This window comes from Eptesicus fuscus, chromosome 15, assembly GCF_027574615.1.
Source record: "Eptesicus fuscus isolate TK198812 chromosome 15, DD_ASM_mEF_20220401, whole genome shotgun sequence".
Taxonomy (NCBI): Eukaryota; Metazoa; Chordata; class Mammalia; order Chiroptera; family Vespertilionidae; genus Eptesicus; species Eptesicus fuscus.
In genome coordinates, this window is record NC_072487.1 from 76,930,332 (window position 1) to 76,957,985 (window position 27,654).

General features: G+C 53.5%; 1 protein-coding gene across 4 annotated transcripts in view; it reads right to left on the reverse strand.

Annotated features, from left to right (window-relative positions):
- The window catches only part of TSC1 (TSC complex subunit 1), a 38,818-nt gene extending 22,541 nt beyond the window's left edge, over positions 1–16,277 (reverse strand). For all 4 annotated transcript variants that reach the window (XM_054726957.1, XM_054726955.1, XM_054726956.1 and 1 more), the window contains exons 1-4: positions 16,252–16,277; positions 6,635–6,697; positions 1,552–1,737; positions 660–763 (exon numbers count right to left, since the gene is read on the reverse strand). In XM_054726957.1, coding sequence (XP_054582932.1) covers positions 660–763; positions 1,552–1,657 — 210 coding nt within the window. In that variant the 5' untranslated portion in view covers positions 1,658–1,737; positions 6,635–6,697; positions 16,252–16,277. The remainder of the gene's footprint in view (positions 1–659; positions 764–1,551; positions 1,738–6,634; positions 6,698–16,251) is intronic.
- Positions 16,278–27,654: the final 11,377 nt, after the last annotated feature.

The following is a 27,654-nucleotide window of genomic DNA, read 5'->3' on the forward strand; positions in this document are numbered from 1 at the left end:
CCTCTTGAGGACAAACAGGCCGCCTCTTACCGTCACCACGCCCAGCCTGCGGCGCTGAAGCTGTGAGGGCCTGCTGGGGCTCCCTCACTGCCACAGGAGCCCGGCCGCCTGGTGCGGCCCCAAACATAGATCAGGTGGTAGCGCAAGTTAACATTCAGCCCAGAGCGAAAAGAACAAGACGGCAAGGTCTTCATATTCTGGGAAAGTCACCAGCCTGCGACCTCAAGACGCCCCAAAGTCTGCCGTCACAGTGCTCTGCTAAGCAAAACGTAAGGGCCCTCCAAGAGCTGGGAAGCTGGACTCATCATTAGTCCCGTTAAGATTTCCCCACATTAATTAGAAGCTGAAAAACCCTACTTAAAGCATGGGTTTAGGGGTACTTTATGAATTGAAGGGGCACTGTACCATTCTAGTATTGGGATTCCATGATTTTTTTAAACAGCAAGATTTGAAAAAGCCTCTGGAATTTATCTCACTTTGTAAACTTTTCCGGAGACACAGGTCCTTCGGGGGACATGGGGAGACACCTGGGAACAAGGCCCTGTGGAGGCAGAGGTTGGGGGAGGGGCGAGCTCCGGAGCCTGCATGTGGGTGCACGGAGAAGCCAGCACCCCTCTCGGGAGAACGCCTCCCACGCTCCGCTCTGTACCTGCAGTTACCTTATCGTGTGGCTCTTGCAAGGTAGTCAGGATGTGCAATACTTGCTGAGAACTGGTTTCCAGGTAATAATCCACCAAGGTGTTCACAAGCATCGGACCACGGTCTAAATAAAGAAAGGGTGGTTTCCCATAGTTACTTCCTTTAACATTCTACACTTACCTCAAATCTCCCACTGTGGTCTCTAAAGCTCTATTTTCCAAACCAGGTAATGACGGCTACCACGTGTCACAAAATCCAGAAAATGTTTCTCTATACGTCACCCAAAGTCGTACAAAGCTCTCTCTCTCTGCTTCATTACATTCACTTAGGTTTAACCGTAAGACAACACCAAGTTTACTTGCCTAAATAACCATATAAGCACATGAAATGCTAGTTTCTTTTCTAATGCTTTTTTTAATTACAAAAGATAATTCATTTTGCCCGGCCGGTGTGGCTCAGTGGTTGAGCATCGACTTATGACCAGAACCAGGTCACCGTTTAATTCCCGGTCAGGGCACATGCTCGAGTTTGGGGCCCGATCCCCAGTGTGGGGCATGCAGGAGGCAGCCAATCAATGATTCTCATCATTGATGTTTCTCTCTCTCTCTCCCTCTCCCTTCTTCTCATTTGAAATCAATAAAAAAATATTTTTAAAAAAGAATGGCAGAAACTTGGGTGCTGGGTGCGTGGGGCTCCCTATGGGATTCTCAGGTCTGGGTCTGGGTGCACGTCGGAATGTTCTGCACGGAGAAGCTGGCCACACACCGAGAGCGGTTCCACCACTGGGAGCTCTTCGCTGGTGTTTAAAGGCTCCCGAGAAGTGACACCGCAGCTGAGCCGCAGGGTTCCGCTCAGCTCAGGGCGCGCTCTGCCGACTGGCAGACGAGCTGAAAAGAACCTGCTCTCGCTCACCAGCATTGAGGTTCTCTTTAAAGACGGCCGTGACGTCATCACGCACGCTCAGCACCGGGGAGTCCAGCATGGAGAGCAGCTCCCCGAGGTTGGCTTGTTGGGCCATTTTCCCACACAGACGTGCTGTGCCGGGTCCAGGACGTTCGTTACAGACGCTGAAGGCTCTTCATTGGTGCCACTACCAGACTGAGAAAAAGGAAGACGACAGTGTGACCACAGTCTCACGTTCCCCACAAACAACTACCTGGAAGGCAGAGCAGCGCACGCGTTCCATGCCTCCAAGTGTGTGCAGACGCTGTCATGGGAGCCGCGCGGGCGTGAGAATACCCGTGCCTGTGACAAACCCACAGAGAGGAGTTCCACGGTCAGAGAGAAACCAATCACCACACGCCAGAACCCACTGTCACAGCAACTTCACAAAAGAACCAAATCAGTTACTCCTACTTCTGATTCCGCCTTGGGTTTTGGCTAAGATAGTGTTTATTTTTCAAATCAGCGCGTAAAAGTAGGTGAACTATTTGCAGAAAAGGAACTAACAGCATAGTATTTTTTTTAATTCTGATTTTTAAAAATTTAATCTTTATTGTTGAAAGCATTGCATATGTCCCCGTTTTTCCCCATTGACCCCTTCTAGGCCCACCCCCTCCCCAGGCCTTCACCACCCTGTTGTCTGTGTCCATGGGTTATGCATACATGCATGCAAGTTCTTTGGTTGATCACTTCCCACCCAGCATCTTCTTCTTGACAATCGCTCCAATGTCTAAAGTTAGTACAGCCAGTTAGGGCCCCAGGTGCTGTCCTCAGGGGCCGAGGCCCTAACCGGCTGCACTCACTTTTACTAGGAGACACTGGAGCGATTGTCAAGAAGAAAATGCTGGTGCGAAGTGATGAACCAAAGAACCTGCATGCATGTATGTATAACCCACGGACACAGGTGCTGTCCTCAGGGTGTGAACCAGGCGTCGTTTCTCCATTTGGAGCGTGCACGCCTCATGCCGTTGGCTCAGGAAAGGGGCATCAGGGCAAACTTCACCTTCAAGGCACCATCTTTACATACGAAAAGCAGCTCACTCGCCAAGCGTGGCTGCACACACATGTATTTCTCCCACTGTGGTCTCTAAAGCTGTTTTCCAACCAGGTAATGACAGCTACCACGTGTCCGACAGGCGCTGCTCACCTTCCACGAACACCATCAAACACGCTCCTTTCCTACAGCCGTGTGAGTGGTCTTGGTCCCATTTGCGTAGGGAGAGAACAGGTTAGGCCTTCCGCTCGGGGTCACAGAGCTAGCAAGAGGCAAACCAGGGGAGAACTGCAAGCTGAGCCCTGATCTGCCTGACCCAAACCCCAAGCCCTTCGATGTGACAGTACGCGAGCGTGTGGCTTTGACCCTCATCGCTGCTGTCTGAGGTAAGCAGTTCTTACCCTTATTTTACAGATGAGAACATGGACACTCAAAAAAGATGAGTTTGCCGAGGTCACGTGGTAAAGCGAACACAGCTGGCCAAGGTCCCAGGCCAAGGAGTAGACATGTCATTTGCAGCCATTTGCATTTATTGCCTCAGGAGCCTGCATTTTAACAGGCAGCCCAGGTAATCCCTACCTGGGTGACATACATGCGCTGTTTGAGAAACCCTGTGCTAAAGAGTTCACTCCTCCCAGCATGCCAAGTTTAGAGTAACAATGATCCTAAAAACCCGAGAGCATTAACTACTACCATCTACACTCTTATTTAATTATAACCTGGTTAATAGTCACTGATTTGGCTCTTTGAGTCAGAAGTTCATTAGCCAGAAAAATGAACTAAAATGTCTAAATGCATTTCTGATAGCAAATCATGAAACAGGAAGCTGCTGGGTCACACTCAGAAATACCAATCTTACAGGTGAATCACAAAGCAAGTCAGCTTGAAAGGGCTCCGGAGCCTTACAGCTGGTAAGACTGCATCACAGAGGAGCTCAAAACCGAGAAGAGAAACCAAGGTCACCATGCGGAGCTGGATAATTACAGTTATAAGTAAAGACGCCTGAAACCCGTATGTTCACGTTGACCAATGTCACCCCAATGCATTTAATTTTAAAGTTTTTAAATTACCCCCCCAACATTGCAGGGGCCTGAACCCTAGCCCCTTCTGAGGGAGGTCTCCTGCCCCATGGCTGCTTCGTGCTTCCCATGCCCAGCTCAGATCAGGACCCAGGTGACCGACAGAGACTTGGCCGACAGCAGCTGCCCTCTCACTCCAAGAATTGTTTGAGTTGTCTTGTACCCATGGTGTGGGGAAGTGGGTTTACGATATCTAAATCCAGCCTACCACCAGGAATGCTCAGGACCTACTCAAGAAGGCAAATAATCCTTTCCACTAATATTTACAGGGTAAAATAAGATTGTTGTTAGAGTAATAAATTTGACAGTAAAATAGTAGCCAAGTTTTCAGGCAAATTTAAATTAGCTAGTTGAAACAAGCGAATATTCTAGAAAAATTAATTGTACTGGACAAAAAGGTGTTCCTAAAGTGTTAACTAAAATTTTTATTGGTAGTTCATCTCATGATAAAATTGTGCACCATGTAATGAACCTAAAACAGTAATATTATAGTGCAAAAAATTAAAATTTAAAAGCCATCAAGACTACATTATAAAATTTTCAAAAGCCTCCTAACATTTAAATCAAAAAAGGGGGGCATAGTAGAAGAATATCATGTAAGGAAAAATATCCTGTAAGTAAATTACCTCTAGAAAATTAATACTTTAGAAAATTAATTGTAAGGCTAAAAGCAAGACACCCATGAAAAACACACAAGGTGTCAAAACAAGCCAGAGGAAAATCATTTGGGCAAAAAATGAAATAGGATCCCAAGTCAAATTTATAGAAAATATTCCTTTATTAACTTTTGGTCGAGAATACGTTTGTATATTTTCAGAAAACAACTCCGAGACTATGTGGATTCCAGCAACAGCGAGGAATCGACAGGACTACTCCAGCCATGAAGACAGAAGAGAAGCAGTCCAGAGATGGGAGACGCTGACGTCGCCTTGTCATACTAGCAGTTAGCAGCTGTGCATCACTGCAGGTTGCCCAGGACCAAACCAGAGAGAGTCAGACCTGCATTACCACCATTTGTCCACCATCTAGAACTGAAATGTCAGTGCTGACATGTACACATAAGGAACTGTTGGACATTGAAATTGGGTCTCAAAAGAACTGTTGGCCCAGAAAGAAACTCACTACAGACTGATTCATTTGCCTGTAAGCATAACCATTATTGCTTGTCTCATTTTTGGTTCTTATAAATGTATTTCTAATAGCACATGATCTCACTCATCTAGGGGAAATAATGAACAACATAGACTGATGAACAAGAACAGACCCAGAAACAAGGAGGCATGGATCAGACTGTCGGGCCTCAGAGGGAGGGGAGGGAAGGGTAGGGGTAAAGGGGAGAGATCAACCAAAGGACTTGTGTGCATGCATATGAGCCTAACTAGTGGTTAAGGACAACAGGGGGGTGGGGGCATGCGTGGGGAGGGGTGTGGGATGGGAATAGGGGGATGAGGACAAATATGTGATACCTTAATCCATAAAGAAATTTAAAAAATAAAATAAAATAAAAAATAAATAAAAATAAAAAGTTTTTAAATTAAAATTAAAAATAAGTGCGACACTACCAGCCTGCCGGGTTGCTGCTTCCTTGAGGACTGAGTGAGAGGGTGGCAGGCACACTTCGGCACAGGCCCTGCACGAAGAGCACTCGCTGGAAGGGGAGCGCCGGGCGCAGACCTGGCACCCACTCGGAAGGTAACCCCTCAGCAGCACGTCTACCGGCCTAGCCCCGTGCTCACTACTTCAGGTAAAGCAGAGGACGCTCCGATCTAAAGTATTTTGTCCGTGCCGAAACCGGTGTGGCTGAGTGGATAGAGCGTCGGCCTGCGGACTGAGAGGTCCCAGGTTCGATTCCGGTCAAGGGCATGTACCTTGGTTGCGGGCACATCCTCAGTAGGAGGTGTGCAAGAGGCAACTGAATCGATGTTTCTCTCTCATCAATGTTTCTAACTCTCTATCCCTCTCCCTTCCTCTCTGTAAAAAATCAATAAAATATATTAAAATAAATAAATAAATAAATAAAGAATGTTGTCCGTAAGGTCGGTTTTGTTCCATTGACGGTGCTGCTTACTGGCCTAGTCCCGCGAGACGCTGTCTTTTGCGCGCGGAGACCGCGCTGTCGGGGCCGGTCCTCCAAAGAGGAGCCCAGGGCAGAGGGACGGGAGCTCAGTCCTACACAAAGATGGCGCCCGCCCAGCAGCCTGGACACCCAGCTTGCTGCTCAGTGTAAATACAACGTAGGCTACACGGCTGCTTTCCGAAGCCTGCTCCTTCCTAACGCTTTGCGGGAGCCAAAGCACAAGAGGACACGTTTGGCAACAAGCTTTTCTCTTTGGTCCTAAAATTCTAAATTTAACCATCTTTTCTAGGCCCTAGGAAAAAAAGAAATATTGTGTGAGAGTCTTCATTTAGGTAAGCAAAGTTTAAGGATTTCTGATGTTCCAGAAAGCCCTCCCGGGAGTTCAAGCACAAGCTCTTGGAGTGAGTCCCGTGACTGGAACATCTCTCCTTTGAATTTTTATTTTTGTTGCTGTTGTTTTTGCTAATCTTCACAGGTGGATATTTTTTCCATTGATTTTTGGAGAGTAGAAGGAAGGGAGGGAAGAGAGAGAGAGAAACATTGATGTGAGAGAGACACTTTGATTAGTTGCCTCCCGCACACACCAAGACCGGGGCTGAGGATCGAACTTAAAACTCAGGTAGGTGCCCTTGACCTGGAATTGAACCCGAGACACTCCGGTGTGCAGTCCATCACTCTAACCACTTAGCAACACCAGCCAGGGAGCATCTCTCCTTTTTAAACTCATTCAAATATTTCCCAAGCACCTCAGGGCACGGTGCCCCGCGGGGCGGACAGCCCTAGCAAGTGCAATGAAGAACTGTGTGTGCACATGTAGAATGGCCGTGGTTCAGGGGGTGCTCAAAGGAGGGGAGGGAGCGGCTCCCTTCTGTCCCCCACCAGTGGACTGAGCTGATGCCTTACCTGTTCTGAGGACAGCTGGTAATTCGGTTTCCAGTGCTGTCAGCCTGGCGCCGCTCATGGTCACTGGGGGAAAACACACATGTGGACATGAGCTGACAGCACAGTGAACCAGAGGCAGCAGAGGGAGTCCAGGGTCCCCTGGCTCCGCCTCCTTCCCACTGCGGCCCTGAGAGGCGGGGTCTGCTCTCCCCGGGACGAACACGGACAATCCCTGGGCCTCTCCCCCGTCTGCATTTCCCAGCAGCTGGCCGCTGGGAAGTTCTTTAGATTGTGCAGAACTCGTACCCTCTCCTTTAACAGTCTGGGTGCTAGAGCGATAAACGAGTGGTCAGCAGCGAGCTGAAGTCAAGCTCTGCCATCACTGGCTGTGGAATTTCTGGCTCCGCATCCCAAGTCTCTGACGTCTGACCTTAAGCTCCCCATCTGCACAGCGAGAAGAGCAATGGCCTCTTCCTCACAGGCTGTGCGGCGACTGAGGCGACGCGTCCCGGAGCCCCGGGCACAGTGTGTGGCACAGGGCGTGACTCCTGATGCCCCAAGGCTGGAAGTCAGTGCCAGGCCCTCCGTGGGCCTGCATCGCCTCAGCACCCACCACCTCCCCCCACTACCCCCCACTGGCCTCTCAGTCTCTCAGCCAAAACACACCCCCATTTCAGGACCTGCCGACCCCCAAGCTAAGTCTTCACCCTTCAAGGCTCAGCTTAAACCTACTTCCTCAGAGAAGCTTCCCGCCCGCCACTGCCGAGTCCCAGGCCAGGTCGGGTCCCGTTGCTACTTAGCGGCTGCAGTTCTGTGTCCCCGTGCCATTAGCTCTGAGCGGGCCCCCTCACTGGACTGGAAGTGACACCGAGAGAGAGGTGGCCTGTTCAGGAAGGGCTGCATCTCTAGCAGCTACCACGGTGTCATCAGGCACAGCAGGTGCTCGAAGTACGTCTTATTCCTTCAACATCAGGGACCTCAACTCGTTTATATCGATCAGCCTACCATAAAACTGCTTACAGTATAGTATAGGTAGCTTTGCTTAAAGTCGCAGAACCTAACAACGATGTTAAGTGATGGTTTACTGTGCTTGTTGATTGAATGACTCGGAGTTAAAATATTCTTAAACGTATAGAGCTGAATTCTGCCTGCAAAACAGCACAGCCTTCATCTAATCTCCCTGACAAGCATAAAATATTTGTGGAGAGCTATCATTTCTCCACTGTCTTCCCTCTTACCCTACTTCCTGCCCATCTTCTGTTAAATATGTGTCAAATATCCTATATAATAGAAGCGTAGTATGCAAATTGTCCCCTCAACCAGAAGTTCGTCCAGGAGTTCAACCAGGGGGTGGGGCCAGCCAGGGGAAGGGAGGGAGTACCTGGCTGGCAGCCGGCAGCCATTAGACCCCACCTGTGCACGAATTCGTGCACCGGGCCTCTGGTGAGTATATAAATACATGCATTCCAGTTTGTTCAAAATGTGTTCAGGCACGGGCTGACCACTGGCTGGGAGCTCCAGGAGGTCAGCGACCACCCGGCCCACCGACGACACCGGGGCCATCCCAGCGTCTGCCACGAAGCAAGTAACCAGCGTCTCTGGTCGGCATTCCAGCGCTGACCATAGAGCATGAACGCTGAGCCCCAAACACCATACACACCTAATTGCCCTGAGCGCGGAAAAGCCGGAATAAGCCTTCAATGTGCCATCCTGGTCACTGTCGAACTAGGGGACTGAGCGACTCTCTAACAATGGAAATCTCTTGCCCAGACGACGACGTCATTCTACTTCCTCGTGGAGCACACTCCACGCATTAACACCGTGGTCCTCAGTGGCACATGCACACGTGTGCGCAGGGCTGGGGGCAGGCTGGCCCTTCAGACAGGGAGCACTTGCCTGGCCAGTCCCTCGACTAGGGAAAGAGCTGGAATGAAACAGGAGCCTCTCATGTTCAGAGCCCTGAGGGCAGCTGTTAGCCCAGGGATCATACGGACTTCCTGCCAGTAACCCTAGCTGGGCTTCACCTGAAAAGCAGTCGCTGAGGGTAGAATTCAGATACAACATGACGAGCTCTCGCTGCCTGCCCAGCTCGCACAGACCAGGCTTTTTGTCCAATGCCAACACAAGACGCCTCACCGCCTCCACCACCACGCTAAAAACTGCAACGGCAAGCATCAGCATCACTGTGACGTTGGCAGGTCAAAGACCACCTGCCATTAGTGATATTCTATGAGTTTATTCTCTCACTAACTTAGTTAAATCCTGCCCTACAGCCAGGCTGGCACGGCTCAGTGGTTGAGCGTCGACCTATGCCATGCCCGGGTTGTGGGCTTGGTCCCCAGTGTGGGGCATGCAGGAGGCAGCCGATTGATGATTCTCTCTCATTATTGATGTTTCCATCTCTATCTCCCTCTCCCTTCCTCTCTGAAATCAATAAATTTTTTTTTAAAGTCCTGCCCTATAGAGGGACGATGGGGGGAACCGCTTGGTCAGTGAAGTGAGATGAGACCTGCGAATCCCTGCTGAGAAGTGGGGAAGGGAGCAGACCCTGCCCGAGGGGTGAGCACCCCGAGGGGTGGGGATGGAAACTCCTGTCAGCGTGGAACAGGGTCAATCCATGTTCTTGCTTCAAAAACCAAAGGAAAAAGAAACTTGCCCCCGATCGAGACCTCCCCTTGTGATGGTTTGAAGCGATGCTCTCACCTACAGCCACGTTGTAACTGCACTTCTACCAGCAGCCTTTTCGGACAAAAACAAACGCAGGTTTGAGGAAGATGAGGGCTCTGCGCTTTAGGATCTTGAGATTAAACAGAAGGAACGTAGGTCAATTTGTTTTCACACTGTAGGTGCTCACAGACTGACGGCTTAGACACCTGGGATTACACACGAACTCCAGCGTACCTGCCACGTGGACCTGTCGTTGGCGGGACCTGTACACACGTGTCACATATCTCTGCCCTCGACAAGATGCATGACGGGCCGTGAGGCAGCTAGGATCTACACAGACCTTCATGAACACCATGGCAGGTACCAGCAAGGCCTTCAGAGAACGTCAGCTGACTATTCACTTTGGGAAGCGGGTGCTGGTGTGGCCTTCTACCCCCAGGAGCCCAGCTCTGCGCACCCCACACAGCAGGCAACTGCAGAGCCTGTCGCCCGAGAGAACTTCGCACACACTCGTCTGTGATAAACAAACAAACAAGCCGGTTTGGCTCAGTGGGTAGAGTGCCGGCCCAAGGACTGAAGGGTCCTGGGTTCGATTCCGGTCAAGACTTCAATTGCAGGCTTGATCCCCGGCTCTGGCTAGGGTGTGTGCGGGAGGCAACTAATTGATGTCTCTCTCACATCGATGTTTCTCTCTGACTCTCCCCCTCCCTTCAACTCTCTCTAAAAATAATCAGTGGAAAAATATCCTCAGTTGAGGAGTACCCAAAAACAAAAAAACAAACCCAAAACACAACTAAGGGCACAAATGAAGGCAGGTATTTCTTCACTAAACTTATTTCCTATACTCAGGTTTTTACTAGAAAAAACTCCAAGGCAATTCAGACACAGGTTCAGGCATAGATGGACTATTTCATTACCAGGAACAGCAGATGCAAAGCAGAAGTATTACACTAGTACAGTAATAACAGTTAGTATGTTAACAGTGAGACGACGATACTCTGCTAGTAAGATACGATTATACTGTCATGCGAAGCTCTGAGGCGACTTCCTAGGGTGACATTCCAGCAAGTGAACGAAGGGGCCTTCAGCACAAATGCACCCAAAAGGGTAAGACACCAGCTCCCAGTCCCTCCTCCGCCCAATGCACAGAAGGAAAGAGATGGGAGTAGGACACACTACTTGGTGTGTAAGTAAAACAGCTGATGGCGAGACCTGCCAAAGCCTGCAGTCACGTGTGACTTAAATGGTCTCAGTCCTTCTCAAGGTCACACAAGCTGGGGCAGGAGAGCTCCAGATTCTCCATTCAGAATTTTGCCATCAGGGAGCTTGACGGACAACTTGCCGACACTTGTATCCTATTTCAAAGGTCGCCTGCAGGGACAGAGCTCAGTTCTGGTAAGGTATATTCTTCTATGAATAATGTTTCTTACGTTTGACTTTTTATTAGCATGAACAAAATTATTTATTTATTTTATTTTAAATTTCTTTATTGATTAAGGTATCACATATTTGTTCTCATCCCCCCACTCCCATCCCACACCCCTCCCCACGGAGGCCCCACCCCCCTGTTGTCCTCAACCATTGGTTAGGCTCGTATGCATGCATACAAGTCCTTTGGTTGAACAAAATTATTTAGTACAATATGCAGGCCAGTCGGATATCATGTGTGTATCAAAAAGTCACCATACAGACTTCCCCTAAAAAGAAATGTGAGATTTCTTTAGGTTTCAGACTCAGAGGACTAAAACAGAAACACCCAGGAATAGACAGGTGGGGTTTGAAAGGCCAGGCCTGTGGTTCTCAAAGGTGGTCCTCACACCAGCACATCAGCATCACCTGGGACCTGTGAGAAATGCAAATTCCGGGGCCTTGCCCCAGATCTCCAAATCAGAAACTTGGGGAGTGGGGTCTTCCGGGTGATTCTGATGCCCAGTAAAGGTTGAGAACCAGTGGTCCAGGGAAAAGAAGGATGAAGGGGAGAAACATTAAATATATATATTTTTATATATACTTTGAGGTTCAAAGGAAAAAAGTAGTGCATAAACCTTGGGGAAAAACCCAAAGGAATTGTACTCGGTGCTAAAGGCACCAGCACAGACTGGACGCCAGGCCTGACTCGCATTGAGCAAGTTACAGACCCGAGTTCTCCACTTCTGATTTTTAATGTGGCACCCAAAGGTGCATTTCCAGTGAGGGTAAAGAATCTTTCAATGTAAAAGTTTGACAAAATGATTTGTAATGCAAGCAGTACGTAGGCCCATCTTTAAAAGACTTGGGCCTCTTCTACCGACTGGTTAAAAAAATAGATTGTGCCGAAACCGGTTTGGCTCAGTGGATAGAGCGCTGGCCTGCGGACTCAAGGGTCCCGGGTTCGATTCCGGTCAAGGGCATGTACCTTGGTTGCAGGCACATCCCCAGTGGGGGGTGTGCAAGAGGCAGCTGATCGATGTTTCTCTCTCATTGATGTTTCTAACTCTCTATCCCTCTCTCTTCCTCTCTATAAAAAATCAATAAAATATATTTTAAAAAAAAAAAAAAATAGATTGTTCTAAGTAAAGCCCAAGTCCACTTTAAGAGCAGTAATCTATCTAGGATGGCCGGCTGAGCTCCAAGCTGGGCCTATGAAGTTCCTGAAGCCATACCCAATACTTCATCTCTCTACAAGTGTTCTTGGTGCGGGGGAAGGGATATTTGGTCCACAATTCCCCTGGATTTTAGAGGGGAACTGAACTCCCTTTCCCCACAAAAAAAAAAAAAAGATTAAGAATCACTGACATATGAGTTAGTTTGTGAGATTAGCAGTTCAGGCAGTTTAACAACGTGAAATATTAAATTTTGGGCCCCTGGAGTCAACCAACAGGGTTCAAATCCCAACTCAGCAGCTGAGTGTGACTTTAGGCCTCAGCTCCTTCATCTCCCGGTCTCGTCTCGTCTCCTAAGGCTGTGAGGAGAGTTCTAGGATCTTACCTGTAAAATGCTTAGCACAATGTTTGGCTCATAAGCACTCAATAAATATAAACTTTATTACAACAATATTGTATTGCTGGAGACCTAAGTTAGCTCAGCATCTATGCATTCAACAACTTGTATGTAAAACATTGATAAAACCACCTTGTAACTTAAAATGGATACATTTCGCGTTTGTTACTGTGCTGTGAGCCACGCCAAGCAGCCAGGTCTGAGTGACTGCAGACGCTCAGTCACGGCAGTTGTTCTTCCTTATCACTCCCACTGTGACTTCCATCACCAACAGAAGGGCACACTTGTCCCTCGTTACTCAGATACTTCATGGTCTTCACTGCCATTATCTTTACAGAGACCTACGAGTTCTAGGCCAGGAACTGCCACGCGTTGTTTTTTACCAAACCTTGGTTTTTAAGGCACTTTACTCATTAGATGACAATCTGAACTCATTCCATCTTTCAAAATATTGTTACCACTTGCTACTTTTCCCTGTATAGAACAACGTTAGCAATGCACGAGAGAAGGCACAAGAAAAAATTAGCAAGATCCTGAGAATGAATGAACATATATATACTAGTATATATGATTTTTTATTCTCCCCACAAAAAAAGACATTAAACATGAAGTTATTAATTTCTAATAACTACAGGCTTAAAAAATAAATCAGAAAATTGCTGATGGTAGACCTCTTTCAGACCAACTAAAAATAGGCAAAAAATTAGTATTTCATGCAAACTACATTATATTAAACACTGACGGGGAAAAACTCAGCGTTTGAGTATATACTAGCAATATATATGCATATGTATGTATATAAGTATATATTTAAAGCAAAAAGCTACAGGTTTGAAGGCGGAGTATCCTTTCTTTCATGATTGCAGCTACTGAAATGACAAACACTAACCTCTCAAAGAGAGATTTATAATATGAGGAAATTACCTTTTAAAAACAATGTGACATAAAGGAAAAGATAAACAGGTCACCAGTCACCAGGTCAGGCTAAAAGTCACCAATCTGCTGAGATCTTATCAAGCCATGAGCACTTTGACCCAATCAGCTAGGTCAGAATGTTGAACTGAAGGCCCGGGAAGACCTTAAATCACAGAAAGTTGGACTTAGGAACACTCTCACTTACAGTCCAACTCTTATTTCACAAATGAGGAAACTGAGGCTCAGAGGGCGTAAGTGACCTGTTCCACGTTGAAAGCTGAGTGACTTTTAGAAAGCTTGCAACGACGGACACAGTGCTGTGTGGCTCATCTGCACCAAGAATGTCCAGTGACTTCCAGGAGAAGCTCCTGTGAGTCCACTGTGGCCCTGGGGCCCGGAAAGAGCGTACCTCTACCTAACGGACTGTGAAAGGCAGAGCTGTAAGATCAAGTCCGCGGTAATTCAGAGCCCGAAGCTCACCCCACGGCACACACGAGGTTAGAAGCTACTTTAAAAATGCCGCTGCAGTCAGTTATCACTTGAAGAAAAAGAGCCACACTGGAACTCTAGGGCACTGGTCCGCAACCTCCGGGCACATCAGCACCACCTACGACTTGACTTCTCCCAGAAAACGCCCCCAGGGCGTCCCACAGACCGAGCATGAGGTCTAAGAGCGGTGGGGACCGACGTGTGGGGTGGAGGTTCTGATGAACACTGTTAGAGCTCGTTCCCAGCAACTGTATTATTCTGGAAACATCACACAGACAGGTAGGTATATATGCTTTTGTCCTAGTAAGACTGTCAGGTTGCATCGCACAAATGAAACCAGGCATTCGCAGAAGGGATCACATTACACCTGGGAGCAGGAGGAGCAGGAGCAGGAGCAGGAGGAGCAGGAGCAGGAGCAGGAGCAGGAGGAGCAGCAGCAGGAGCAGGAGCAGGAGCAGGAGCAGGAGCAGGAGGAGCAGGAGCAGGAGCAGGAGCAGGAGGAGCAGCAGCAGGAGGAGGAGCAGCAGCAGGAGCAGGAGGAGCAGCAGCAGGAGGAGCAGGAGCAGGCTTTGCTCCTACCCCAGTGAGGAAGAATGCAACTGAGTCAAAGGACCTGAGCCACTCCAACTGCACACACACAAGTGAGGCGGCTTGTAGCCGCCTGGAGACCTAACCAGGACTTTGGGAACAGACCAAGTTGCTATGACACCAGGAAATGCACGGGCGAAGCAAGCTTACATCACCGCCCTTCCAGGCCTGGGACGTAGAGGGTTTGGATGAGATATTAACTTGGGTAGGAGGCTGTTCTCCACGTGCCTCTTCTATAACCCCCGTTCAGTTCCCCGGGCGGGTAAGAGATCCCGCGGCTCCCGGGCAATAGCAAAGAATGTTTCCCCGCTTCTGAGGAGCCCCTTTCCCTGATGCGCGGCTGTTAAAGGTGCACCCCCCTGCACAGCCCTAAGTCGGTCTTCACATTTGCACACTCCAGGTTTCCTCGGGAATGTTCACCTTGAGAACCGCAGCTGGTGGCTCAGTAAACCCAGGCCTCCCAGAAGATCCGGTTTAGTAGCCCTTCTTGAAATTCACCGCTCCCCTCTGCCAACACGTTGGCATTCAGATGAGTCCACACTCATCCCAAAATTATAAACCCAAGCATCTCCGAAGAGTATTATTCTATCTTAGTACTGTTTACACACACTCTACGTAAAGCTCAGTGCTATTTCTATGCTTTCTATTAAAAAAAAAAAAATCCAGCGAGGGTTTTAAACAGGACTTCTTTCTGCAGTAAACGCATCAGTTTTTATAAAAAATATCAAGGTAACTGTTTCCCCACCTAGACCAGCATGTCTGCATGCACCACATTGCCATCCCAAACCAAAGCCAGGGCGTGTAAGCCATTGCACACCCCCTCAAAACTACACACACACACACACACACACACACACACAACACACGGGCACCTGGGCAGGAACCCTGACCACTGATTCATGCTGATCACTTCATGAGAATGACAGGCCAGCTTAGGTCAATAACAGCTCCCTGAGCGAGTCGGGGGAGGATCAATGATGACGGGTCCACCGTCCTGCAGTCAGTGAGACCCCGGTTCCGGCCCCGGCTCGGACACTCCCAGAGGTGACCTTAGGCAGGCGGCCCTAACCGCTCTGGGCCTCAGTCTCTCCATCTGAGAGATGGGGATGCTAACAGTGGCTGCCTCCTCCCTTTGTGGCGAGGGAGGAGGGCAGAGCACTTGCACAGGGAGAACTCCCTGACCCGGAGCTGCTGTGTTGGGAGGACCGCACCCCCCGCCAAGGCACAGGCTCCCCTCCACGCCCCCCCCCCCCCCGCCCCATCCCAAACGCGGCGGGCGAACTCTCCCGGGACACAAAGGAAGAGCTCTCCCGCTCCAGCTCTCCGCTGCCAGCCCTTCACCCTCCAGTTCCTCGAATGAATGGGTGAGCGCCTAGGAGCGGCTCTGCAAATAGCTGTCTCGCAGGCATCACCTCTGCCGACCGGAGGTAACTGTTTCCCCGTCACGGGCTACCCACGAGCACCCCCGGAGCCCGGCCCTCCCCGTCCCGCCGGGCTCCGCGGGGACCCCGAGGCAGGCGAGCCCTCGGTGCCCGCAGGCAGCCTCCATTCATTCGGCCCCCACCCCGGACCCTCTCCTCACGCCCGGGGACCTGCCCCGCCGCCCCGCCGCCCGAGGGTCTCCCCCCCGCCCTCTGCACCCCCCGGGGGCCTGTCACCCCCACCCGGTGCGGGGCTGGCGAGGGGGCTCACCTCCCCCCGGCCCTGGGCGCCGCGGCCCGGCCGTGCATCCGTCCGTGCCCCTGGCCGCCGGCGAGGGGCGAGGTGCCGGCCTGGCCCGCCTCCCCTCCCCAGGGACCCGCCAGCCCAGCCGGGCCCCACCGGCGACAGCGCATAATGAGAGAGAGGGAAAAGCTGCCCAAATCCCCCTCCCGGAGTCCCCTCCACAGCAAGAAAGCCCCTGGCCCCCGCCCCCCAGGGCCTCCCCGACTGGGGTCATGGTGCCGGGGCAGCCCCGAGAAGGTCCCATGAGAAGGAGGGGGAGACACCCCCATACTCACCCACCGTCTCCTCCCCCTCAGCTGTTTACCTCACAGTCCCTCCAGCCTACAGGGCGCCGCCATCTTGGACGTACAGCACCTCCCCCGTCGTGAAGAGTCCACGGCCGGCGACAGCTTCCGCCACGAAAAAGAGTCCCCCGCGGGGCCTCACCTCCCCCTCGAACCCAGCGACCGGTGATCGCGGTCGGCAGCCACGCTGGACGGAGGAGGCCGTCCTGCTCATTCCTGATGATGCCAACCGGGGGGAGGAAGAACCGACGGGACTTGATGAGGTGGGGAGGGGGCGGGGCCTGGCGGAAGGATCCCGAAAGGAGGCCGCTGAGCGATCTTGTGACTCCGAAGGAGGCAAAAAGAAGGGCCGGCGCGGTGGGCGGAGCCGCGCGAGAGAGCGAGGGGCGGGGCGCGGGTCACGTGGCCCGGCGGCCGCGCGGGCGGGGCTGTGCCAGAGGCGTAAACAAGTTGGCGGGGCTGGGTGTGGCTGGGCGCCTTCTGCCTTCCTGGGCGTCTGGCTGGCCGGCCGGTGCCGGGCCGCGGAGCTGCGATCGTGCGTCCCCAGAGCCACTGGGGCCCGCGGGGGTGAAGGGTCAGTCGGGCCGCCTTGGAGGAGCCTTGCCTTTGCGGAATGCCTGCAAAAGGCCACTCTGGCCCAGCTGCGGTGGGTGAGCGTGGACCTGTGCGCCAGGAGGTCACGGTTCGATTCCTGTTCAGGGCACAGGCCCGGGTTGCGGGCTCCATCCCCAGTGTGGGGCGTGCAGGAGGCAGCCGATTGATGATTCTCTGTCATCATTGATGTTTCTCTCTCTCCCTCTCCCTTCCTCCCTGAAATCAATAAAAATACATTAAAAAATAAAAAGCCCACCTCGGCGACTGCCCTCAGGTTGCTAACTCTCAGACCTGGTCTATGGAAACCACCCTAGTCGGAGCAGGCGGCTTTCTTTTCTTTTTTTTAAAGAAAAATTTTGTGAGTTTATTTGAGGCAAATTGATGACCATTGTGGGGAAGCAAAATCTCAACGGATTTTTTTTTTTTTTTTAAAGAGCTCCCCAGAGCAGGCGACTTGACAATGAGAACCCTGCCACTCGGCCCCTGCCTGCCACTTCCCCGCTGCGTGTCCCTGGGAGAGGGAAGTCCTCTGAGCCTCCGTCTCCCGGGGGGAAGGGACAGGTGCGGCAGGTGAAGCAGGAGGGCGCTGAGCAGTGTCCTGTGCAGACAGACAGTGCTGGCCAGGCCGGCAGGGGGAGGCAGGGGGAGGCAGGTGTAAGCGCTGTGACTGGTACCAGGCAGTGGAGGTGGAGGGGGAGCTGCCCTCTCACCGTCTGTCTGAAAGGCTTTTCGAAGGACTGCGCATCTGGCTGGGGTTTTTTGTTTGTTGGTTTGTTTTTATTGATTTTAGAGAGAGAGGAAGGGAGAGGGATAGAGAGAAACATCAATGAGAGAGAAACATTAATGGGCTGCCTCCTGCACGCCCTCTACTGGGGATGGAGCCACAACCGGGGCATGTGGGTGACCTCCTGGTTCCTGGGTCCAAGCTCAACCAGGGAGCCACACAGGGCGGGCCACAGGTTGCTGCTTCACTCACCTTGACGATGAAGCGAGCTGGCTGTCACCGCTTTAACCAAGTGACCAAACCGCCTCGCTACATTGCAGGAAGGAGCCGGTGCAGTGCTCGAACTCGGCAGGATCCGGGTTCTAAAAGAAGAAAATGGGAGGGAGTTGCAAAAGTGTTCATATAAACTAGATATTCAACCATATTAGGGAATTATTGACGCTTTCCTTAGGTAGTTGATTATGTAAGAAATATCCTTATTTTTAGGAGATATAGGCTCAAGTATGTGTGGGTGGAGTGTCAGGATGTCTACATGATACTTTCAAAACATTTTATCAAAACAAAACATTTCTATGTACAAAATACGTGCACGCAGAGAGATAACGTGTACTGGCGAACGCTATTGTTGAACGTAGATGGCAGCTGGGTGGGTGGGTGTTAGACGTATCACTTGCATTTTTTCTTTAAAGTCTTCAAAATGAAAACTTGAAATATTTGAAGATCAAAAAATAATTGGACTATATCATAGAATTTTACAATTGAAACTTACATAATTTTATCAACCAATGTCACCCCAATAAATTATATAACAACTTTAAAAAAATAAACATGAATAAAAATAAACTTGTAAGTATGGTGGAAAAAAATAAAATAAAATAATTGGAACACGCACGGGCAGAAACTCTGAGGTTCTGGCCACGAGGCGGTGAGAGCCCGCGGAGGGACCTGCGGCGTCCAGGCGTGGCTCTGGGAGGGACTGCAGAGTGAGGGGGGAGTCCGTGCCCCTGCGGACCGGGCAGGTCGCCCCCCGTCACTGTGGGCTCGGTCCCGGTGCCAGCTACACCTGGAAGTTGGTCCTCGGTTTCCCTAAGTGGCAAAATGCCCCCCTGGGACTGGAAGAGACAGGCTGGGGAAGCCCCCACCCCAGCTGGCCCCGGGCTCCTGGTCCCGGAGCTGGGCTCCTTCCTCCCCACCCACTGGGCTTCCCGGGAGCATCCAGAGCGCGCGGGTGTGGGGCCGGCGGGAACTCAGCAGCGGGAGCCCCGCGTCTGGTGTTTCACTGACACTCTGCCCGCCACGGGGAGGCCACAGCCCACCTGGCGGGGCTCAGGCTGCCGCCTCCCTGGCTTTTCCTTCCTCCCCAGCAGCGAAGGCTGCTCTTGACCTTGTGATGAGAGAGAGAGAGCAGAGCTCTGCCGAATGCTGGTGCCTGCTGCTGCTGAGAGACAGGAACTCACACCTTTAAAGGGTTTTAGCATTGCCCTGGCCGGTGCGCCCAGGGGTTAGAGCGTCGGCCCTTGCACCGAAGGGTCGAGGGTTCAATTCCCGGTCAAGGGCACATACCTGGGTTGCAGGTTCCATCCCCACCTCGGTCAGGGCTCGCACGGGAGGCAGCCAGTGTGTCTCTCTCACAGCGATGTTCTCTCTCTCTCTCTCTCTCTCTCTCTCTCTCTCTCTTCTCTCTCTCTCTCTCTGTCTCTGTCTCTCCCTGCCTCGCTCCCTCCTTTCCACTCTGAAAAGCCATGGAAAAAAGGATCCTCGGGTGAGGATTAACAAAAAATATATAAATATAAAGATTGTTAAATTCTAAGTATTTGTGCATCTATGAAACATTTTTGCAAGTATTCCCTCCTTTGCTACCTACAACGACCCCAAGGGAGGCACATCCTTACCCCCATTTTACAGACGGGACAGTGGAGTCTCGGGAGGTTAGTGACCTGCGCCAGGTCACACAGCTGGTGGCCTGTCCCCGGAGTGGCGCTTCCACCCGCCCCGTGACTGGGCAGGTAGCGGTCACCGCTGTCAGTGGCCACGGGCGTCTGTGTTTTAGACAGCATTGGGGATGCCCGCATCGGAGGCACTGAGCACGGCCCCGTGTGTAGGGCTTTCCGGACAGGCCGGCCCTGTGCAGGCCCTGCTTCTCCGGAGCCGCGGGCCCTCGCACGGCTCTCTGGGCCCGTTTCCCTCCAGAACCTCAGGTGATGCACCCAGCCGCCTCACCCTGCCTCTCCGTCCTCACGGGCGTCCTGCTGGAGACTCCGCAGAGGACCCGGCTGAGGGGTCGCTGTGGGTGGAGGTGCAGAGGGGCTTCCTGACCTGGAGAGGGTCCCTGCGGCTCCCTGGGAGGCATGAGCGGGAACGCGGGGCGGGATGCTGGCCCTTCCTGCCACCACCCCTGGCTCCCCACCTGATCTCTCTAAGTCCCTTTCCTTTCATACCCAACCCCCCCCCCCCCCGTGAGGCCAACCAGACACATGGTGACGGGGACGCGTCCACGGCCTCCCACCAGGACGTGCGGGTCCCCTCCTGGAGGCCGGAGGACAGGAGGGTTGCTCACCCTGGGGAGATGCTGCCTGACTGTTGGGACTCAACAGCCAAGGTCGATAAAGATTATTTTTTAATAATAAAGGTTTGTTTGAACTCAACATTATATGCACACACGCACAGGAGAGGGAGATGGGGGAAGGCAGCGGAGGGAGGGGAGAGGGAGAGAGAGAGAATAAGGGAGGACGGGAAAGAATAACAGTCAGGACAGAGGTACATATTCTTTTATTGCCTTCTCCTCTGATCATGTATCACTTTTGTAATTTAAGCAGTAATTAGATACACTAGGTAGATGATAGATAAATGATAGATAGATACATGCATATGTACATACTGCATAGATATACATAACAATTATAGAGTTTTCAGTTTTTTGCCAGAGGAAAAGCAGGCCAGAGCGCCACCTCGTGGCGGCACAGTGAACTGCGTCCTCGGCGGTGAGCCGGCAGGACAGTGCCATCCCCCAGTGCCAGGCAGCGATTGCAAGCAGGGCCCCCTGCACCTCAGCTGGTCCTGGGCTTGGAAAGAGCTCGCAATCGCCCCAAAGGACTGAGTCACACACAGCAGGACAGAGGCAGGTAGAGGAGGATGGCCCCAGGGTGCCCTGGGCTTGCTGGGAGCCCCCCACCCTCACCCTCACCCCCAAGGCAAGAGCCACCGTTGGATCCTTGCGTTCCTGGGCAGCTGTGCTCAGCTCCTGCTTCTTCCACTCCTTCTGTGGCCCTTTGAAGCCACGGCCGGAAAAGTGCCGGCTGGTGCAGGACCCTGCCACCCCCAGCGCAGCACAGTCTCACACACACACACACACACACACACACACACACACCCGCCTCCCACAGGGCTTCGGGACCCACCTGTGCTCGCCTGAGATTGGCCTCCGAGGGTGGGGGCTCCCACACTGCTCACTGCTGGCCCTTGGTGCAGTGGGTCGCATTTGTTCAGCCTGGTCAGGGTTCCCGCAGGCCAGCCTGTGCCCGTGCCTGTACCTGTGCCTGTGCCTGCTGCCTGTGCCTGTGCCTGTGCCTGTGCCTGTGCCTGTACCTGCTGCCTGTGCCTGTGCCTGTACCTGCTGCCTGCACCTGCTGCCTGTGCCTGTACCTGCTGCCTGTGCCTGTGCCTGTGCCTGTACCTGCTGCCTGTGCCTGTACCTGCTGCCTGTGCCTGTGCCTGTGCCTGCTGCCTGTGCCTGTGCCTGTACCTGCTGCCTGTGCCTGTGCCTGTACCTGTGCCTGTGCCTGTGCCTGTACCTGCTGCCTGTGCCTGTGCCTGTGCCTGTACCTGCTGCCTGTGCCTGTGCCTGTACCTGTGCCTGTGCCTGTACCTGTGCCTGTGCCTGTGCCTGTACCTGCTGCCTGTGCCTGTACCTGCTGCCTGTACCTGCTGCCTGTGCCTGTGCCTGTACCTGCTGCCTGTGCCTGTGCCTGTACCTGCTGCCTGTGCCTGTACCTGTGCCTGTGCCTGTGCCTGTGCCTGTACCTGTGCCTGTGCCTGTACCTGCTGCCTGTGCCTGTGCCTGTGCCTGTACCTGTGCCTGTACCTGCTGCCTGTGCCTGTACCTGCTGCCTGTGCCTGTGCCTGTGCCTGTACCTGCTGCCTGTGCCTGTACCTGCTGCCTGTGCCTGTACCTGCTGCCTGTACCTGCTGCCTGTGCCTGTACCTGCTGCCTGTGCCTGTACCTGCTGCCTGTGCCTGCTGCCTGTGCCTGTACCTGCTGCCTGTGCCTGTACCTGTGCCTGCTGCCTGTGCCTGTGCCTGCTGCCTGTGCCTGTGCCTGTACCTGTACCTGCTGCCTGTGCCTGTACCTGCTGCCTGTGCCTGTGCCTGTGCCTGTACCTGTACCTGTGCCTGTGCCTGTGCCTGTGCCTGTGCCTGCTGCCTGTACCTGTGCCTGTACCTGCTGCCTGTGCCTGTACCTGTGCCTGTGCCTGTGCCTGCTGCCTGTGCCTGTACCTGCTGCCTGTGCCTGTGCCTGTACCTGTGCCTGTACCTGTGCCTGCTGCCTGTACCTGTGCCTGTACCTGCTGCCTGTGCCTGTGCCTGTTGCCTGTGCCTGTACCTGCTGCCTGTACCTGCTGCCTGTGCCTGTGCCTGTACCTGTGCCTGTGCCTGTGCCTGTGCCTGCTGCCTGTGCCTGTGCCTGTGCCTGTGCCTGTGCCTGCTGCCTGTGCCTGTGCCTGTGCCTGTGCCTGTGCCTGTGCCTGTGCGTGTACCTGCTGAGAGAGGATGATCCATGCACCATCCCCTTAGACAGCTGCTGGGCTCCTTGACAAGCAGCTGAGTGTCCATAATGGACAGAGACAAGAATCCACGGGTTGTCTGGGAGGATCGAATCGTTCAGACCACAGACGACCCCAGGGGTTGTGGGGAGTCTGGGAAGGCCTTTTGGGGGAGTTGAGAGCTGGATTGGACTGTGAAAGAGGGACTGAAGAGAAAGAACACTCTGGTCAGGGGGAACAGGAAAGAAAGAGGCAGGAGTTGGGATTTGTTCCCCGGCAAGAACACAGCAGGTTCAGGCGACAGTGAGAGTGAAGACAGTCGGAAGGCGGAAGCTGTGGCCCCAAACACTGTTCTGGCCTCATTCTGTGGAGGGACTGCTCTCTCCTCCAGAACTCATCCCTTCCTCCACCCCTTTGTCTCTTAGTGGGGTTTTTGGCAGCAGGGGCGGCCAGCCCTGGCCAATGAGCGGCCCATGTCCCGTGGGAAGGTCTGGGAGCTGGCCATCCAGGCAGAGGGGACAGCACATGCAAATGCCCCGAGGCACAGAGGAATGGGATCCAGGCGATATCACTGGAGCACCTGGATCCAACCATGCCTGAAGCTGACCCTTTCCGGTAACGCGAACTAATTGTTTTGCTGTTATTAAACCTGTCGAATCGGGTTTCTGCAACTCGCATGAGGGAGCCCGGTCCTTGGGAAGAGCTCGGACCGAGAAAAACACGGAGCGCTCATCTGCGAGGCTGAGATTTGTGTCCTTTTGGGCAAAGGGGAGTCACTGCAGGTTTTAAACCAGGACACGAACTTCCTGACCCGGCTTCTCCTTCTTTTCTAGGCTCCTCTCTCGAAGGCCCATCCTTCCTCCAGTCTCCCCAGTCCCCTCCGTCCCCCCTCACTGACCTTGGCTGCCTCCAGCTCTTTGCACCTGGTGTTTGTCCCCCCTACGTCTCCCAACGGTCTCCGCCTGCATCAGCTCCGATGCCGCTTCCTTCCCCAGCTCTCCGGGTCTGGGTCCATTTCCCCACCTCCCATGCTCCTTTGCAGGCCGTGGTTACATCACAGCAGTGCCACCCCCAACTGTATATGTCAGGGGACTCTGCCCCACCTGCTAGACCAGCAAGGAGCTCATGGGGCTTTTGTCTGGTTCTTGTTTGAAACCCCGGCATCTGGTACCTAGTAGGCACTCAATAAACATGTAATAAACATGTAATAAACATGTACTCGCGCCCTGACTGGTTTGGCTCAGTGGATAGAGCGTCAGCCTGCAGACTGAAGGGTCCCAGGTTCGATTCCGGTCAAGGGCATGTACCTTGGTTGCAGGCACATCCCCAGTGGGGGGTGTGCAGAAGGCAGCTGATGGATGTTTCTCTCTCATCAATGTTTCTGGCTCTCTATTCTTCTCTGTAAAAAATCAATCAAATATATTAAAACAAAACATGTACTCGCTAAGGGAGTGTTAGGGACTGCATGTTTGTGCCTCCCCTGCCCCCCCATTCCTGGGTTGAGGCCCTACCCCCAGTGTGATGGTGTTTGGAGGTGGGGCCTTGGGAGGTAATTAGGGTTAGATGAGCTCAAGAGGGTGGGGCCCTGGTGATGGGATTAGTGTCCTTGTAAGTAGAGAAACAGCAGCTCACCCTGCCACGGGCAAGAGGGCTCAGCGGCAAGGTGGCTGTCGGCAACCAGGAAGCTCGTCCTTGCCAGAAGCTGGACCTGCGGGCGCCTTGGCCTTGGACTTCCAGCCTCCGTGAGGAGTAAATGTTGCTTACATCGTCAGCCTGTGGTGTTTTGTTACAGCAGCCAGAGCTAAGGCGGGGAAGGGAGGAGGCAAGAGGGAGAAGCAGGAACCTGGCGTATGAAAGGTGCCAACAGCAACTGAACGAACGACGAACGGGCACAGGGAGGCTGCAGTGAGCAGCCCTTAGGACAGACTGGGTTCATGCACGTCACCTCCAGGGCTGTCTCCCAGGGGCAGTGGTGCTGGCCGCGCAGGCAGCCCTGGAGGGACTGACCCAGAGCTGGGAGGTCTCGCTGCAGGGGCCCCCCCGGGACACTGTTGGGGCTGGAGGCCTGGGCGCTTCTCCAGCGAAGGCCTCTCTTCCCTTCCAGGCAGGGTCCTGGCTAGGAAGGGAGCCCCTGAGCAGGTTACTGGGGGGTGGAGAGGGGCAGCTGGACTGCATTTGCCCCACGTGGCAGCTTTGCACTAGAAAATACCCCCAGTCCTGCCCCAGTTGGAGAAAGCGGTCGGTAAGGTAAACCACGGAGAGCTGTGAAACCATGGAATGTGCTCCTGGAGGCCCTAAGGGGTTTGGGCGGCACCGAAGTAAAAGCACATTCGATGGAAGACGACCCAGGGTTCCCATAGCCAGCAACGGGTGCATATGCACACGTGTGTGTCTGTGTGTGCATGTGTGTGTGTATGTGTGTCTCTGTGTGTGCACGTGTCTGTGCGCTTGTGTGTGCATGTGTATGTCTGTGGAATGAAGTGACAATGGAATGGGTGTGTATGTCTGCATGTGTGTGTGTGCACATGCGTGTGTGCCTGTGTTTGTGGAATGAAGGAATGAAGTGAGAATGGGAAGGAACGGGACGTGTCAAGCTTTAAGGGAGAATTTTTCTCAGCACATTGCGGACCAGTAGTTTATTGCTAGCTTTACCCAGTGGCCAGGTAAGTTTCTATTGAACGAGTACAAAAAAGTTTTACGTACATGTCAAAGGCACACTTTAAAATTAAATACCCATTGCATTTTGAAGTTATTTATTACATGTTCTTACAAGCTAATATCTTTCTAAAGTATGAGACTTGTAAAACACTGTGTAACGTGAAGCGAGAATTCTCTGTAAAACACTGTGTAACGTGAAGCGAGAATTCTCGTGATCCGTCCGCAATGTGTCAATGTCCTTTAATTACTTTTAGTTTTCTGCTAATATCAAACTGTTTTGACTGTTGACGATGTGCACGTCCAAGGAATATTCCAGATTCTGCCACTAATGTCTCTCCGGCAAGAAGAGAGCTGCAGGGCCGGGGGTGAGCTGGGTGGCGTCACGGGCCGGGTGACGTGCAGATGGCGTCACAGTCTGGCGCTCACCTAAAGGCCAGCAGCGCAGAGACCTGGCTGCTCCCTGCGGGACCTGGCCTTGCAGTGTGAGTCGGGGCTCCTGTCACCAAACTTGTTTTCCTTTTGAGAGAAACAATCCCTAGGCCGGGAAGAGTATGCAAACCAGGCTAACAGTGCGCCCTGTGAGTCCTTGTCTTATGCAAATCTCCTCTGAGATCAGTCAGTCACCCCAAGCCGCTGGGGGTCCGAGGAGGAGGGGTGGGGTGGGGGCAGTGGTGATGGGGAATGGGGCTCTGTGCCCATCCCGGCTCTGCCCCTGGTGACCCGGCCACGCTGCAGGCCCAGGGACCCCACCCTCTCCGGCCAGCAGAGGGCGGCACACGCAGGCCCTGGCACCCCAGCGTGGGCCTGAGCGGCTGAGGCTCTGGCTGCCCCTCCCCACCACACCTGACTGTCCCTTCACTCCTGCTGGGGTCCAGTCTGGGGAGCACGCTGCCACCTTTCTTCTCCGAGGTGGCCACTGCGGGGACGGCCTCTCTCAGCGCCTGCAGGTCCCTAGCCAAGTGCTTTGTCCTGAATGCCTCCTGGCTGGGGACTCGACCTGGCGACCTGGCGGAGGAAGAAAAGGGGGGCGGGGGGAGAGAGAGAGAGAGGGAAAGAGAGAGAGAGAGAGAGAGAGAGAGAGAGAGAGAGAGAGAGAGAGAGAGAGAGAGAGGGAGGGAAGGAAGAGGGAAGGAAAGAAAAATTAAAGTTACAAGTTCTCAATATGAAATCGGGTTTACAAGTAAATGTCTTATTTCAACTTTCATGTTTAAATGGAATCATTTAGCCACCCTTTCCTTTCATCCAGATGTTCTAGGAGCTTCCAGGGGACAGCAGCGGCGGCGGGTGACAGGGTGACAGGGTGAGAGGGTGAGACGGGAGGGGAGCCTGGCCCTGCGGAGCTGCGATAAGCAAATACAGCCGCTCCTATTGGCCGCCCCTCCCCGCCAGATTTTGACAAATAATCAGATTGAAAATCAGGGAGGGGAACAGAAGAGGGAAAAAAACAAGAGAGAGAGAGAGAAAAGGAGAAGTATCTAATTGTGCAGAGAGTCTCGAGTTGACGGCTGGAGCCGACCCGCAGAGAGTGGCTGCGAGGACTCGGGACAGGTGAGTGCGGAGTGGCCCCTGGCCGGCTGCGTCCGCTCCCTCTGCACGTCTGACTGACTGTCCCAGGCAGGTCCCTGGCCCTGGGCAGCTCTGGGAGAGGAGGGGGGCGGCACGTCCTCTCTAGGGTCGTAGCTTTGGGCCCGAGCCCTGGCCAGGCGGTGGCGAGGAGGCGGTTTACTCCAGCGAGCGGCTGGGAGGCTGAGCCCGCGCAGGAATGCCTCCACCTCTCCAAACGGTCCTCGGCTCAGGTGTCACCTCCTGCCCGCGCATACCCACACCCCAAAGACCCGCATGGCACGACCCAGGCCGAGGACCTGAGTGGGGGTCCCTCAGGCCCCGGGCCCTGGGCTGGGAGCCCTTCCTTCCTTTGAAGTGGGACTGGGGCTGGGAGAGCCGTGAAGGGCGTTCTACCCTGGCGTCCACAGGCCCGGGCGACCTCCCCCAAGTTCCCGGGACGCGGGGAGTGAGGTGCGCTCCCTCCCAGCGCCCGCCGCCCGCGCTGACCCCCCAGCCTCCAGAACCACAGGGCTGTGGATGGGGACCGGTGTCACCGCCTTTGCGACCATTTGGGGGAGAAAAAGCCAAGTTGGAGTCCGGGCGCTGGGGAGAGGCGCTTGTCTAACGCAGAGCTGGGGGGACCGCGCACGGACTTGCTGTGGGCGCCTGCCCGGGGCTTTTTTCCGGGGAAAAGTCGAGAGCTTTCACGAGACTCCGGGTGGGGTGGGGATTCATGTGCACCTCTGGGCTGGGATCTGGGGCGGCGGGGGAGCCACCTGCCTCCTGGCGCGCAGTGGAAGTGCTCCCTCAGTGAGCCGGGTTCCCTGTCCTCGGAGCTGGCGGAGGGAGTCTTCACAGGAGACAAGTGAGGTCTCTTCCAGCTCAGACATTGGGGGGAGGGGGGGCGGTTTCCCTGCAGAAAGTTCTCGGGGAGCCTCAGAGCTGCTGGTGGGGTGCGAGGGGCGGAGGTGTGTGTGGCTGTCAGGGGGCTGGGGTCCTAGTGGAGAACACAGGACTCCTAAGGCCCGGGGCCATGTCCCCCCAGGTCACACACACACACACCCACACACCCCGCCCCCCGGGGAAATTCGCCGGGTCCCCTGCGGGGCGAGC